This window comes from Myotis lucifugus, unplaced genomic scaffold, assembly GCF_000147115.1.
Source record: "Myotis lucifugus unplaced genomic scaffold, Myoluc2.0 scaffold_125, whole genome shotgun sequence".
In the NCBI taxonomy this organism is placed as follows: Eukaryota; Metazoa; Chordata; class Mammalia; order Chiroptera; family Vespertilionidae; genus Myotis; species Myotis lucifugus.
The window spans coordinates 1,366,232-1,381,993 of NW_005871173.1; the positions used below are offsets into that span (position 1 = coordinate 1,366,232).

At 37.0% G+C, this 15,762-nt stretch overlaps 1 protein-coding gene across 11 annotated transcripts in view; it reads left to right on the plus strand.

Annotated features, from left to right (window-relative positions):
• The window catches only part of SCAF8 (SR-related CTD associated factor 8), a 103,909-nt gene that overhangs the window by 11,653 nt on the left and 76,494 nt on the right, over positions 1–15,762 (plus strand). For all 11 annotated transcript variants that reach the window (XR_002830518.1, XR_002830517.1, XM_014460119.2 and 8 more), the window contains 2 exons: positions 12,331–12,414; positions 13,690–13,734. Coding sequence is in view for 9 of the 11 variants with exons in the window: in XM_014460119.2 (XP_014315605.1) it covers positions 12,331–12,414; positions 13,690–13,734 (129 nt within the window). In the remaining 2 variants the exon portion in view is untranslated. The remainder of the gene's footprint in view (positions 1–12,330; positions 12,415–13,689; positions 13,735–15,762) is intronic.

The following is a 15,762-nucleotide window of genomic DNA, read 5'->3' on the forward strand; positions in this document are numbered from 1 at the left end:
GTTGCTAACTGCTGGACTTTTTTTTTTTTTTTTTTTGAAAATGTGTGTCTTGGTAGCCAGAACTAAGTTTGAGACATGGTTTTGTAGCTTATTACCAATTTGAATTTAGTGAAGTCACTTAGCCTAAGTTTATATATCTATAAAATGAGAATAATAAATATCTTATTGGGCCATTCTGAAGGTAAAAGTGATATAGCATTTGTGATAGTGCTTAATAACTGACATAGTGCTATAGAGATGAAAAATGTTACTATTATGTATGCTACAGTGTGTCTCTTTAGTCTTTGTATTTGTTGCTCTATTTCTGAAATGAAATATAGGCTGATAGGCTCTTCTTGTTCTATTTATAGTCTCTCTGATATTTGGTCTTCAGTATTTTATTCTATGTCTCTTCAACTATTGTCTCTTTAGGGATGACTTGTATTTTGGCTTTTCTCTTCTGGGATTCAATCTTATATCTTTTAGGTATTTTGTGTACATTTGTTCATGAAATAGGGTCCTAATCACCTTGTTTTTCTTGCTCAAACTTACTACTTTTAGACTTTATTTTAGTAATTAAATCATGTTCCCAAATACACTTGAAAACTTGGGTACCTCTCTTTTGTTTATATCTTTTCAGTCACAAAATTCAGTGAATTATACTAAAAAGATGTTTTGCATCCTTCCTTTCCTTTTTATTCTCAATCCTAAGTAATAAAAATAAATATTGATACTTTAGTCAATGTCCTCATCACTTTCCCCTTGCTATAAATATGTTTATCATATACATTGTTTATATGCAATACTATGAAACAGGAATACTTATTATATGCAAAGCTCTGCATTATATATTCCCGTCTGTGTGTCTTGTTATGGGTACTCAGTGACAGCATTCTGTTGAGATTTTAATGCTTTCCCATTAGGAAATAGCTACTTCTCCAATCCTTTTAGAAAAATTACTGTTCCTCAAGAGAGATTTACTCATGAGGGGGTTACATATGTAAATAGTGTGGAGGCAGAATCACAGCTGAACAGGAATGCTTTCTTTTTCAAGTCAGTCCATTTTACGTCTGTTTTCTTCATTAAACCTTTTCTCTGTTGTTCCCAACTAGATGTACATTTCATTTGTCTGAATACCTCCCCCAGAAGCATTTTTATATTTTGGCACTAAATTATGACATGTGTTCTTGTTTTCATGAGGCAAAGTCTTAAGTGTTTCAATACCACTTTATTAGTATATTGTTTCTCTGTTAAATGCCATTTGGGAGGAGAGGGGAGAAAAACAAATATGTTAATCCACTAATAGTTAAGTAAATTGTTTCCTCATACACCAACTTTTTAATATACACACTTTAAATTAGTGTCTCCATAAAATTATCTGTGATTACATTTTAGACACCTCCTACTGGGGATCAAACCGCAGCCCGGGCATGTGCCCTGACTGGGAATTGAACCATGACCTCTTGGTTCATGGGTCAACGTTCAACCATTAAGCCACACCAGCCGGGCTGTTCTGTTTTATTTTAATTGGGCTAGCATTACCTTGAGAAAGTTCTTATCTAGTGGGTTAGTTAGGTTATGGTTTGATAAAAAGTAGAAGACCATTCTAGGTGGAGAGAATAGCATGAAATAGAAAATAGGACTTTTGTTCTTTTTTAATTTTAAGGAAATATTCTATGTTAAATAAATCATATGCAGTTGTTATAACTGATACTTTTCTGAGTATTTTTCCTAGTCTTATTTTTGCATTTAATTCATACATATATAAAGTTGTAGTTACTGCAAATATATTGTATTTGTTACGTAACATATTAGACATTTTCTTACTTGTACATTAACAATAAATTTCTATTACTTAGTATACCTTAAAACTCTCTTTCTGGACTTTTTAAAAACTGTCGTGTAATATCTTACCTAATAATAAACAAACATGTAAATTGACCATCCCTCCGCTATGTTCACCAGCCAATCAGGAGAGTATGCAAATTAACCCAACAAATATGGCAGTTAATTTGCATATGTAGGCGTGAAGCAGTGGAGCGAAGACTTAAGGCTCCAGCTGGAGCAGCGAAGACTCAAGGCTCTGGCCGGAGCAAAGGCCTGGGTCCCGGGTGCCGGAGGAAAACAGGTGCCGGCAGCCAGGCCTCTAGTGTTATATAAAAATAATCGTGATAGATTATTTATCCTGTCCGTTTATTTAAATAAGTAATCCTGTCCATTTACTTAAAATATATAATCCTGTCCATTTACTTAAAATATATAGTCACTAGTGAAGTTTTTATACCTCTTGTGTTTAGCAACATGCTACATTTTTCTTCGATACTGTAATTTTTCTTCAGTTCTAAAATTTCTATTTTTATTTTGTAGTTTCTTTTTCTCTGCTGAAACTTCTTTGCATTTATTTCAACAGTTTTTCTCCTTTACCTTATTGAGGATGATTATAACTTTAAAGTCTTCGACTGATAACATCAGTGTCTTCATGGGGTTGGCATCTGTTATCTTTTCCCTTGAGCAGTGTGGACAGATTTTCCATGTGTGTGTATGTATGTATGTGTATGCCAAGTAGGTTTGGCTTTTGTATACTGGACATTTTTAGTATTGTAGGACTTCATTAAATCCTCTGGAGAACGTTGATGCAGGCATTGAACTTGGTAAGGTTTGGGATGCAAGTTCTGTGTTGCCTTTTTGTGGTTTTTCCAATGTCACTCCAATTTCAGAGCATTTATTTTGCTATTTAGGTGTGCCCAGCACATGTGCCACTCAGGAGTTCATCTCTGGGCATTGGGTTTACACAGGTTTTAGTTCTAGGGGCCTTAGCTGCTGGGCTTCTTTGGGTCTCTTTCATGAAGGCCCCATTCTAGAGATGAGCCCAGGACTTGTTAGTTTATACACAGAATTAGGGGAGCTTCTTCTCCAGCTTCCTCTGGGTTCCCCCATACTGTGTGCAGGTCCCAGGACTTCCTTTTCCTGCTTCCTCTTTCTGGAGATGGCTCTTCTCTTGGGGTTTTAGATGCTGGTGTGGCAACAGTGGCTGCCCTGTAATGCTTAGAAGGGCCAGGGGAGAGAAGGAAGAGTGGGGCATTCAGGAAGAGCCCCCTCCCTGATAGCATGGAGGAGTCCTTTCGGCTAGCCACCAGACAAAGGGGGTCTCCCCTGGTGGTTTTGCTTGTAGTATTGGCAAACCTGTTGGATTCTGCCAGGTCTGGGATCAAAGCCCAGAGATGATAGAAGAACACAAAACACTGAAATTTTTGTGTTCAGCACCCATACACAGCCCCCTCCCCTGCGATCACTGGTCACATTCAAGTTTGACTCTAGTGTTCAGTTGGCTTGCTGTTTACTTTTCAGAGTCCTCAGGCAGTTGCTTTTTGTAGCCAGTGTGAGAGGGCTGTAGTTGGCTTACTACATCTTGGCTCAATGTAACTCACGTACTTTTTTTAAAGAGTATTTTTTAACCCCCTTTATTCCAAGTATTTGGAAAAAGTATAAATTTGTGCATTAAGGACCATGCAAATAAGTTTTTGTGATCTAAATTTAGTTTTTTTAATGGTTTTTTTTGTGTGGGAGGGAGATTGATTACAGTTTGCCTGTTATTAACACAGTTTTAAACTATAACTTAGGTTCTAAAATAAATAGCTTCCTTTATAACAGTATTAAAAACTGTAATATTAGCCTTAGACATCTGCCAATGCTTGAGAAATATGATATTCTACTTAATAATAGAAAAGATTAATTATTTATGTGAAAATGCTTATAGCCCATAGGAAAGGATAATTGGTTATAAAGCACATAAACATATATATTTGTCATAATCTTGTTAGTACTTACATATATCAAATTATGGCCTTATTTCCTTTTTCTTTTCTTTTTTTTTTCTTTTTAAACAAGAGGTTTTCTTTTTTATCCCTCAAAGCTTGGTATATAGGGTTGATCTTACTAGACAGAGGTTTGCTTCAAATTTATAATTTTAAGAAAATAGACATAATTCCCCCTTATGTATTTGTAGTTTTAAAACAAGAGGTTCTGAATTTGAGATTCTGAGGAAGATGTACAATTTTGCATTCTCTTCACCAAATAACATTTACTACCTTCATTGTGTACTTAACTACACACTCTGCAAACTGTGTCTATTTGTTTCTTAGAATATCTTCTGTCTCCAGATGTACCCAATTTGTTCCATGAAGACAGAGACCTTGTCTGCCTGTTCTATTGGGTCTATAGTGCTGGCACTAATGAGTATATTTGATTTGAGTGCTGAATTGTTGGGTTATAGATGACTTACATTTTCTATCTTTTGTGCTTAATTGTATTTTTCATTTTTTTCTCTACTAAAATATTTTTATAATGAGAAAAAAGTATGTTGTTTTGAAAAAACAGTTATTTCTATGTTTACTACTGGTTTTTAGGTATAATAACGTTTGGGATTTTATGTTACAAATGGTCTTTTTTTTTTTTTTCTGCAAAGGTACATTTGAAACTGTTCTGAAGTTTTCATACTAACACAACACATTACTTAGTATAAATTGTTAAAAGCCTGATCTGAGGGGGGTCCTTGAAGAATATCTTTAACATAATCTTCTGGCCTTTGCTCTTTAAAAAATTGATTGCTCAGGAATATTGCTACTTCAGTAGAAGTAAACCCACACTTATATTTTTAGAGTTTTATTTCAAACATTTTTTACAGAGAAATTTACTTTAAAAATCTTAGGAGGAAGTCACTGTTGTTCACATTATTTTAGAGTGTGCTTTTCTTAATGTTGACTCTGATACAGTTAATTCTAATGTTATTTTCTGGTTACATTTTATGTCAAAGGCATCTGACTTTGTATGTTACTTTGTTACATGCTTATATTGTCTAATATTTTATGTTGTGTCTCATACCAAAAATAATATGGAAGATGGTGTTCTATGGGAAAAGAGAATTTGTATGTTAGGGAGTGAGAAATTTTGGATGTAGAGAATATCTAGTTTTTGACTTGTTGAAGTAAAATTTGTAATAAGGTCTATTGGTTTTCAAGTATTAAAGTTTGTGAATAATAGGCTCTTTTTAAAAGTTAAATTTATTGGGGGTAACATTGGTTAATAACATAATTTTCAGGTACACAACATTGTGCTCACCATCTGTTACTATCTATTTTACTCCCCGCACCTTCCCACCCCCTTCATCTCTGGTAACCACCATTCTGTTGTCTGTATGAGTTTTTGTTTGTTAGTTTGTTACTTTTTGTTTGATATCCTATATAATAAAAGCCTAATATGCTGAGTGTCCAGTCGTCTGGTCATCTGTACAACCAATCAAAGCGTAATATGCTAATGATATGCTAAGGCTGCTCAACTGCTCGCTATGACGTGCATTGACCACCAGGGGGCAGACGCTCCTACCGGTAGGTTAGCTTGCTGCTGGGGTCAGCCGATCGGGACTGAGTGAAATGGGCCAGACACACCCTGTAGCCCTCCTTTGGTCCCTCCCCAGCTGGCCAACCTCCTGTGTCCCTCCCTGGCCCTGATCATGCACTGGTAGGGTCCCTTGGCCTGCCTGTACCCTCTTGCAATTCGGGACCCCTCGGGGGATGTCGGAGAGTTTCGGCCCAGTGGCAGAACAACTGGTCGCTGTGATGCGCACTGACCACCAGGGAGCAGATGCTCAATGCAGGAGCCGCCTCCTGGTGGTCAGTGTGCTTGCACAGGGGGAGCACTGCTCAGCCAGAAGCTGGGCTCACGGCTGGCAAGTGCAGCGGCGGTGGTGGGAGCCTTTCCTGCCTCTGCAGCAGCACTAAGGATGTCCTATTGCTGTCAGTTGGACATCCCCCAAGGGCTCCCGGACTACGAGAGGGCGCAGGCCTGGCTGAGGGTTCCCCACCCCCTCCAAGTGCACGAATTTCATGCACCGGGTCTCTAGTTCCACAAAAGAGTAAAATCATACAGTTTTTGTCCTTTTACATCTCACTTCACTTAGCATAATACTCTCATGTCCTTTCTAATACCTTGATTTTGAGTGGTGGGCATCTGGAATTCTTCAGGACAAATTATTTTTCTCTTTGGTTATACAGTGGGGCCTTGACTTATGGGTTTAATTCGTTCCAAGACCGAGCTCGTTAACTCAAATTACTCTATCAACTCAATGCAAAAAATCGGCCGAGAGAGAGCTGGTATCTCAAAAAACTCGTTAGTCGGGACACTCGTAAGTCAAAGCCCCACTGTATATTCTTTTGTATGGACTGTGGCTTGAGTATTCTTCTCTGTTTCATCAGTTACCAATCCTTACACATTTCCATTTTCTGGAAATTTGTGACATTTTGTCTGCTGATTCTACTACCCTCTTCATTCTGCTTTTCATTGTGAGTTGTTGAACCTTCTGAATTTTTTATTTATTGTCCTCTCAATAGGGAGAGGAAAAGACAATGTCTGTGGTTAGCATGCTATCTTGAATGGAAAGTGTCAAGATTGTATTAGTTTAAGAACTTTTATGATTTCTGATTTCTTTGGAGATTTAAGGGATCCTAACTAGTAATCTCAAGTCCCGAAAGGACCACTGTTGAAAAAATGGATTGAGTTGATTACTGTTTTAGTTACTTTAGGTTCACACTTAAGGTTAATTCCATTGGTCATAGAACCAACAACTTTGAAGGCATAAAATTAGTCTGTAAATGAGTAAGATTTCACCCAAATTTTGATGGTTCTTTGGGGTATGTCACAAATAAGTTCTTTGATGGGTTCTTCCAAGGTGATAATAGTATTTACTTAATAGTGTTCAAGTTGAAAAAGGCACTCGTTTTTGAACTGAAGAGTACTTGAAATAACAAGCAATAGAGTACAACATTTTAAGTTTGGGGTAACGAGCTTCACTCGGTGTGTAGATGAGGGAGGGCATGAAGATGCTTTCTAAGGACAGAGATTGCAATGTGTATCCTCCCAAAATAGTGCACATTTGTAGAATTGAAAAACATTGCCCAAATGTAGGGGTTGGCCTGCTTTTGTAAATTTTGTTGGAGCATGCCCTGCCCATTTATATATGGGTTTTCAGTGGCTGCTTTCTTGCTATGGGGATAGAGCTAAGTATAAGTAGTGTGATAGAGATCATGTGGACTCCAAAACCTAAAATATTAACTGTGCTGACCCTGGCCTGGGTAGTAATCAGCAACTTAAAAAATCTTTATTAGAAATGAAAGTTTTTGTTGCAGTAGCCACTAGCATGTAAGATATCCCAGTTTAGGTAAAAGATTCTTCAAACCTTGATTTGATTTGAAGAAGTTGTTTTTAGATCTAAAAATAAGTATTTGATGTGCATATAAGTGATAGTGTAGAAATTTAAAATGTTACTAATTCAAAGAGCACTTATTTTTCAGTGTACCTGAGGGGAGTTGAAACATAAATAATGAATTAATTAGACTGAAAACCCAGGCTATTTGTTTACATCTTTCCTTTAAATTGATAAGTCTTGAGTAGCCAAAGGAAGGGGCAGGTCAAGACTGGATTTCATTTCAATCACTGGGGTCAGATGGATAGAGTTTGGGTAAGTAAAGAATTGTTCACACGGTATTAGATAACATTAGAACATAGCACATGAGGGGGGAAAGCTTGAATGTGGGAAGCAGAGTGTAGACACAGCAGGCACCAGTAGCTCTAAAGAAGTTGAAGTAGTGTAAACGGAGGGAATAATTTGATGGAATGGCATAGCAGGATCAGCAGCCACTTTAGACTTTGGAAAACATGGTAGTAGGGAGTCAGACCCCAAGAAATAGATGGTGGGATTACAACCCATATTTGAGAACACTGGGTCTGCAGAGAGCCAAGCCTCGGGAGCAAGTAGCCATGGTCTTCTGACTCAAGCATAGAGAGGAGAATTGTCAGGCAAAGGAAAAGAAAGGTCCCAGAGTCAACTTTTATTCTCTAACATTTTCCATTGTTCAAACCATGGTGTGTTTTCTGTCCCGGATCAAATTTTGAGTGGTAGGTTATATACAGGGTGTCCCCCCCAAATGTATACAGTTGAACAGCTGATAGTTCAAGTGATGTTTCTTTTCAGATTTAACCCATTGGAATTATAATTATTCAAAGTGTGTTTACATTTTTTGGAACACCCTGTATTTGATTAGAATGAGGGTTTAAAATACTGAATGGTTATAGTGACATCCATAAAAATTCTTAAGTCTTTGATGGAGGTCCAAGATGATTGAGTTTGATGCAGTGGTGGAATATGTAGAATATTTAAATGTGAAGATGGAAATAGAATAGAAGGAGACTGGATGATGACAAGCTGTTTCTGATGTCATGTGCTGGGTAACACTAGTTCATTAAATGTGTAAATTTATACACCTACTTCAAAAAGAACTTTGAAGCATCTTAGCATTGTTCATCACAGTTGAAAATAGATTTTATTTTTGTATACAACAAAACTAGTTAAATATAGCAGAGAAGTAGATGTTAGTAGATGTTTGAGTATATGTTTATACTACTAAACATCAGCAAGGTCCACCATAGAAGCCAACGCACAAGAAAGGGGAAACGTTAAATCATCCTTTTTCAATAAAAAATAAGCACAAGGGAATTAGCTCAGTCATTCTTATGTTTCTGAATTCAAGGAAAATATATTTTGTGAATTTTTGTATAAGGGACTTTTTGGTACAGATAACTATTTCTTTAACAGGTTGCTAAAAGACAGTGTTCTAGGGGAAATTTTTATCAATCTTTATAAGTTAAGAACAATATTAAATTTTATTACAGGAATTCACTGAGGAATTAGATGAAATGATCTATGCCTGTTTCCTGATGATCAGAGTTCATAAAGAAACGAGATTTTAGAGAATCTAGAGAAAAAGTTGGAAGCATAATATGTATTCAGTGATCCTTTGAAAAATACTAAATTACTATTTCTCTGAGTAGTGCCTTAAGTTTCTGTAGTAGATGCATTGTTTAAATGCAGTAGATTTAGAAAGGGGTTCTCAGATGAAAGGTGACTTTTTAGATTGTTGAAAATGTTTGACAAGTCTAAATTATTTTTCCGCTACCTCACCTCCCAGAACCTGCCTTTCTCATCCCCTCTCTAACCACCTCCCCCCTACCCTCCAGAAAAAAAAAAAAAAGCCCAAAAGCAAAGCTTTAGTCTGCTAAAGTATGGACTAATTAATGCTTGATTGAAATTTCAGGGCTTACCAAAGAAAATGAAAGTAATGTATTATTAACCATAGGTAGAACTTGATACATTTTCGTTGCCCTAGTAATATAAATGACTATAGAAAGGACCTTCAAATGGCTTAGTGAAAACATGTTTGATGGGTCTTTTAATGTTCACTTAATGGAGAATAACTACCAAAGAGGAAGGTTTTAATAATGGTCAACTTTGTTGAGCTACTTAATTTTGTTCTAAAAAGTTTATATGCAGTGTTTCTGTGAAATGAGTATTTTTATTTTGTAAATGAGAAAACTAAGCTTCAGAGGTTTAACAACTTGTAGTAAGATGACTTAGTTGGAATTCAAATCCAGGTCTTTCTGTGTAAAGCTTGTGCAATGCTGTGTCTTGTATTTGTTCATTTTAATTTATTAAGAAACATATATTCTCTACTGGACACACAGAGGATACAGTTTGGTGCAAAGGAAAAAAATCTAAATCAAGTCAGGGTTTCATTCTTAGAGCTTATTCTCTAGTAGGAGAGGGCAGTAGTGGGTTTCAGATGGGCAGCAATAAATTCTTTGCTTTACATGACTTGTTATAAGCACTATATGTAGAATGTGTTGATGTTATTTTGCACCTGGTGAGTAGACTGGCATGGGGTAGGAATTACGGCTACAAATATATTGAAGTTCCCTGTGAGTTTGACAGAGATGGCACTTCTTAAAGGATCTGATGAGATCCTCATCCTGGTTGGGCATTATCATCAAGAGGTGGGCAGCTTTCTTGGACAGCTCTTGGTGTACAATTAACCTCTTGTTAACTTAAAATGCATTAAGGAACTTACATCCTTTGTCTTTTATTAATACTCAGGTATTAAAAATCATACAAGTAAATGCCAAATTACTGCAATGAATACTTCGAAGGCAACTAACAGTAGAGTGAGAGCATAAAAGAAGGTTTTGATGTGGTTGGGGAGGGGGTAGGGAAGGCTTTCTTCATTAGGTGTTGCTTTAACTAAGATGGATGAGTATGCATTAACAGCGGGGAGGCCCTGGTGGAGAGTATTCCAAATAGAACAAACCCATTTTAAAGGCTTTGAATTGGGAACTGAAAAAGATCTTTGTGCCTGGAGCAGAGGGCTGGGGAGGGAATCATGGGGTGAAATGAAACTGGAAAGGTAGGCAGGAGTTAGATCAAGGCAGGACCTTGTATATGTAGATTTTTGTGTTTCTTCAAAGAATGGGAAGTCACTGACCTTTTTAAGGGGTAGAGAGAATGGTTGGTGAATATTAATCACCTAATCAGATTGGTTTTTGTAAAGGTAGACATGCCACATTTAGGTGTTCTCTGTATGAGAGATGAAAGTAATTTGGACTATGGTTGTGGTCATGGTTGGAGGAGGACGAGGAGAAACAAATATGGGGAAAACGGTAAAAATGAACAGAATTCAGTGATGAATTTCTAGTTTATTAATCAAACTTGCTTTGTCTGTACAAGTTGTTTTTGCACTGTTGTAATGACCAAAGGTTAGTTTCCAGACTTGTATATAGTATCTTACAGCATTATTTAAAACCTTAGTATCACTGAGTACATTGCAAATTTTAATCACTATTCATTTAAGCTCAGTTATTTGTTGTTTCCTAATTCCCCACCTTGTCTCAGTTTTCTCTCTAATTTTCTCTCTAAGCAGTATTATCCTTTGCTTAAAATAGAAATTTCAAAAAAGATTTTTTTGAGGGGGAGATTATTGCTAAACAAGAAATCTATTGATTTTTAAAAAGTTTTGAGATACAATTCACATGCCATATAATTAATCAATTTAAAGTGTATAATTCACTGGTTTTTAGTATGGTTGTATAACCATCACCACATTTAATTTTGTAATATTTTCATTACCCCTAAAAGAAATGCCGTGCTCATTAGTACTCACTCCATACTTTTTACCAACTCCCCCTCTTCCACATTGTAGACAGTCACTAATAGATTAGTCCTTTCTGGACATTTCATAGAAATACTGGAGGCCCGATGCATGAAATTTGTGCAAGAGTAGGCCTTCCTCCCCCTGCTCCCGGCACCGGCTTCCCCCTGGCCGCTGGCAGGCACCTGGGACCCCGGCTTCCCTTGTAGCCCCGGCTTCATCCTGAAGGTCGTCCGGAAAAACCTCTGGTCTAGTTAGCATATTATGCTTTTATTATTATAGATAATCCTATGATTGTTTTTTTTTTATTTAAAAATTTTTATATGTTTTTATTGATTTCAGGGAGAGGGAGAGAGAAAGAGAGAAACATCGATAAGAGAGAAACATTGATTGGCTGCCTCCTGCATGTCCCCTACTGGGGACCAAGCCCACACCCAGGCATGTGCCCTACCTCTAATCAAACTGGCAACCTCCTGGTGCATGGATTGATACTCAACCACTGAGTGACACCTGCCAAGCTGTTTTATTTTTAAATTAATATGGCTTTTCTTCTTTTTTAACTGAGTATAGTTTTTTTTAAATTCATCTGTTTTGTAGCATGTTTCATTTTTGTTTCCATGGCTAATAATTTCTTTATTAAATTTTCATCAGTTGGTGGACATTTGGGTGGTTTTCACTTTTTAAATGAGTTTTTTCGTGAATAATGTTGCAGTAACATTTGTGTACAAGTTTTATGTGACCATATATTTTCAACTTTTATATATACTTGGGAGTGGAATTGCTGGGCTATATTGTATATTATTATGTTTCATCTTTTAAGAAACTGTCAAACTGGTTTCCAAAGCTGCTGTACCATTTTTACATTCTCACGAGCATTGTATAAGGGTTCCAGTTCCTCCACATTCTTACTAACACATTATTTTCTGTCTTTTTTTACTATAAGCAAGTTGACTCGGTACCTCATTGTAGTTTTGATTTTCATTTCCCAGATGGCTAATGATGTTGAACTTGATTTTTAAAAGAAAGGCAGTACTTTGATTTCATTGAGAATATAAAATTGGAAATGTTTGGTAATTTCATATAATTGCTTAAAGACAGTTTTGCTGAATTTAAAATTTGTTGTGGCTCAGTTGGTTGGAGTGTCCTCAGTCAGGGCACATACTTGGTTATGAGTTCAATCCCATCTGGGCATGTATGGGAAGGCAATTGATTGATGTTTCTCACATTGATGTTTCTTCTCTCTTCCCTCCCCTCCCTCTAAAATCAATAAGCATGTCCTTGGGTGGGGATTAAAATTTGTTGTTGTTGTTGTTTTTATTAGCTGTATTCCCTGAATGACTACAAGCCACCAATTTCGAAAGCGAAAATGACCCAAATCACTAAAGCAGCCATCAAAGCTATTAAGGTAATACATTTTATTCTTGTTTTTAAAAAGAAAATACTGCAGTAATATTTTGGAGCTGGGATAATTTTTACAGATTATATATGTTCTTCCTCTTTACAGAGTTAATTCATATTCATGGAGAAAAAAACAAAAATGAAAATCTATCACTGTAAACTCTCCCACCTAGAGATAAACACTTAACATTTTGATAACTGTTCTTCCATAAACTTTGAGCCAGCATTTTTCCTTACTTTTCTTGGGCGGGTAAGATATTAGATATGGGCACATTTTGGAGGATGTGTTTAACACTGTTATTTGGCACACTGACTTTACAGAACGTTGAAATCTTGAATTAGTAAAATTTTTCTAAAAATTTTTTTATTGCTTTTTTTTCTTATCAATTGTATTAAATATTTGAAAACGAGCCATTATGGAAAATAATTGAGCCTCATTGTACATAGGGCATTTGAATTGTGGGAAGAGGCCACAGACATTTAACCATTGCTCTCATACGATGGTTTTGAACATGTTGACTCATGGATACTTCTGAAAACCTCAGGAAGAGGTTGGATCTTCTCTAGAGAAGTATACATATACACAAAATTTATTGGCGTTAAGGACCTTTTGAAGCTCAGCCGTAGACATCTCTCTAAGAGGTTCCTGTTCCCAAAGCTAAGACTCCCTGCTTGAGTAGGGCTATTAAAATTGAAAATGAATGCTTATTTTTAATTATGTAGTTATTTATTAACCTGTGGATATTTGGTGGTATGCTTTCCTACTCTTAATAAGAATATCAGCAATACCCTGAAGTACCGGGGTAAGCAGGGAGATAATGACTTTGAAAACAACTCCCTTGCATACATTTATTAATGCTTTTTGTTGACATTTATTTGATTTTTCTACTATGCTAATTTAGCTTAAAAAATGATACTAGAGAAAATCTTTTCCTTTTGCGCAAATAAGAATATATATCTGCCAGTGTGCTTATTACAAATATTTTGCTGTCATTATAACTATTTGTGAAAATATGCTTTCATAAAGACAATTCTTGTGTATCTGTGTTAATGTAACACATCTTGAATATAATGCCATATACCTACTTCAGCAATTCCTTTACTGATTAGATATCATAGGTAGTTGTAAAGACCAGTTACATGAATGGCTGTCTCAAAATTCATGATTAATATTCATTGTTTTGATAGACCTTTGAAACTATAGTAAATCCTATGTTTAGCAGGAAAATGCTAATTGTAAGCAAACAGATTTTTAAAACCATGCTTTATTTATTTTTTTTAGTTCTATAAACATGTGGTACAGAGTGTTGAGAAATTCATTCAGAAAGTAAGTATATAATTTTCCTTATATATGCTTAATGAATTATAATTATAGATTAATGCCTTGTGCTCTTCTCATTTAAATCAAATACCGAAGTTGAAATTGTTTTAACAGACTGTTCACTTACTTTATTTTCTAACTAGAGGCCCGGTGCATGAAAATTCATTCACTCGATGGGGGGGTCGTTCAGCCCGGCCTGCGCCCTCTGGTAGTCCAGGACCTCTTGGGGGATGTCCACCTGCCAGCTTAGGCCCGCTCCCTGGGGGATCGGGCCTAAGCTGGCAGTCAGACATCTCTCTGGCAGCCCAGGAGCCCAAAAACATTGGTAGTTGGAAATTCTAAAGCCTTTAAAAGTCTTTCTGAAAAGGTTTGAATGTCTAGAGCAGTGCCTAGGGATCTTGTTAAAATGCGGACTCTGATTCACTAATGTGGGAGGGGCTCAGATTGCATTTCTGTTTCGAGATGATGCCTTTGCTTTTAGCTCCTAAACCACAGTTTGAGTAGTAGGGGCTAAAGGATAAATATGAATTTATGCGTTAATGTTTTTTGACTGATTTGATTTGGGGCAAGGGCACTTTTAATTAGTTATTTCAGAATCTTAGGAACTCTTTGGGTGAGCACAGTTATTTTTATTGTGTGATAATTGTAGAGTCAATCTGAAGAAGCAAGTCAGTAGCTGAGGGAACATTTTTTTTTTAAGTGAAGAAAATGGATGGAATTTAATCTTCATTTGTAGGACACTGCAATACATGAAATTCCACATAAATAAGAAACCTGTTGGAGGAGAAGCTTTGTATAGTATATATAATTTGGAACTGTTCAAGTATAGTTTTTGTTTTAAAAAGTGCTACAGTAACAAACCACATCCACATTTAAAGAGTTCTTAGAGAAACTGTAAGACAAACTTAAACCAAACAAAGTGTTATCGGGGAAATTGGGGTTTCCTTTTCCGCACTGCATGCTGGGGGTGGAGTCATTCTGACATCTAGAAAAAGAATTTTCTGAGACTCACACTAGAGAATGAATGATTTTTATTTGTGTGGAATTACATCCCTGGGTTTTCAAAGTCCCATTTTCCCTAGTGCAGTTATAGAAGTGCAGCTGGGGCTTCAGCAGAGCTAGAAGCAAAGCCAGTGTCCAGAGTTTGCGTTCCATGTTGCAGCCAGGTCCAGTTCAGCCTCAGGCTAGTTGCCCATTAGTCCATTGTGTGTGGGCAAAAGCAGGGGAACCAAGAGCACTCGAGCCTCCCATGCAACAAGAGTTCCAAGAGCAAAAAGAGAGTGTAGTCCTTTGTTTAGGGAATTAAATATCCCAATTTTTGCTCCTTTGCAGTAGCCACACCCTTCTGGCTAATGACTTATTCCCAGGTGTCACTGATAGGCAGGTACCTTCAGTGTCATCCCAACTTTACTGGGTATGAAGTTATTCTCTCTGCATCCAGTCCCTTCCCCCAGCCATCTATGGGGCACAGACCAGTGAGTCCCTGGGGAGTGTAAAGCTTTAGTTTCCTGGTGAAGCTGCCCAAGTGACATGCCTATAATATTTGGCCTTCCTTGTGTTCCTTTCCTTTTATTAATAACTAGGTTAATTATAACTATCAAAAGTACACAGCTAACAACTTTTGCCTCAGTTGTACAGTCTAAAAGTTAAAGGTCCCAGGAGGGCTACCCTGAACTTGTAATATGTAGCCTTCAGAGTTAGTTTTTGGCACATTTTGATCATTCCTCTTCTTTGAAGGAGAAACACTTCTCAGTCAAGTATAATGAATATTAATGAAGCTTTATAGAGCTTTATTAATGAAACTTAGAGGCCTGGTGCACAAAATTTGTAATTTGTGCATGGGAGTGAGGGGCTCCCTCAGCCTGGCCTGCACCCTCTCACAGTCTGGGACCCTCACTCCTTACTGCCCACCTGCAGCAGAGGCGGGAGAGGCTCCCGCCACCGCCCTGTGCTCGCCAGCTTTTGGCTGAGCGGCGCTCCCCCTATGGGAGTGTATTGACCACCAGGTGGCAGCTCCTGCGCTGAGCATATGTC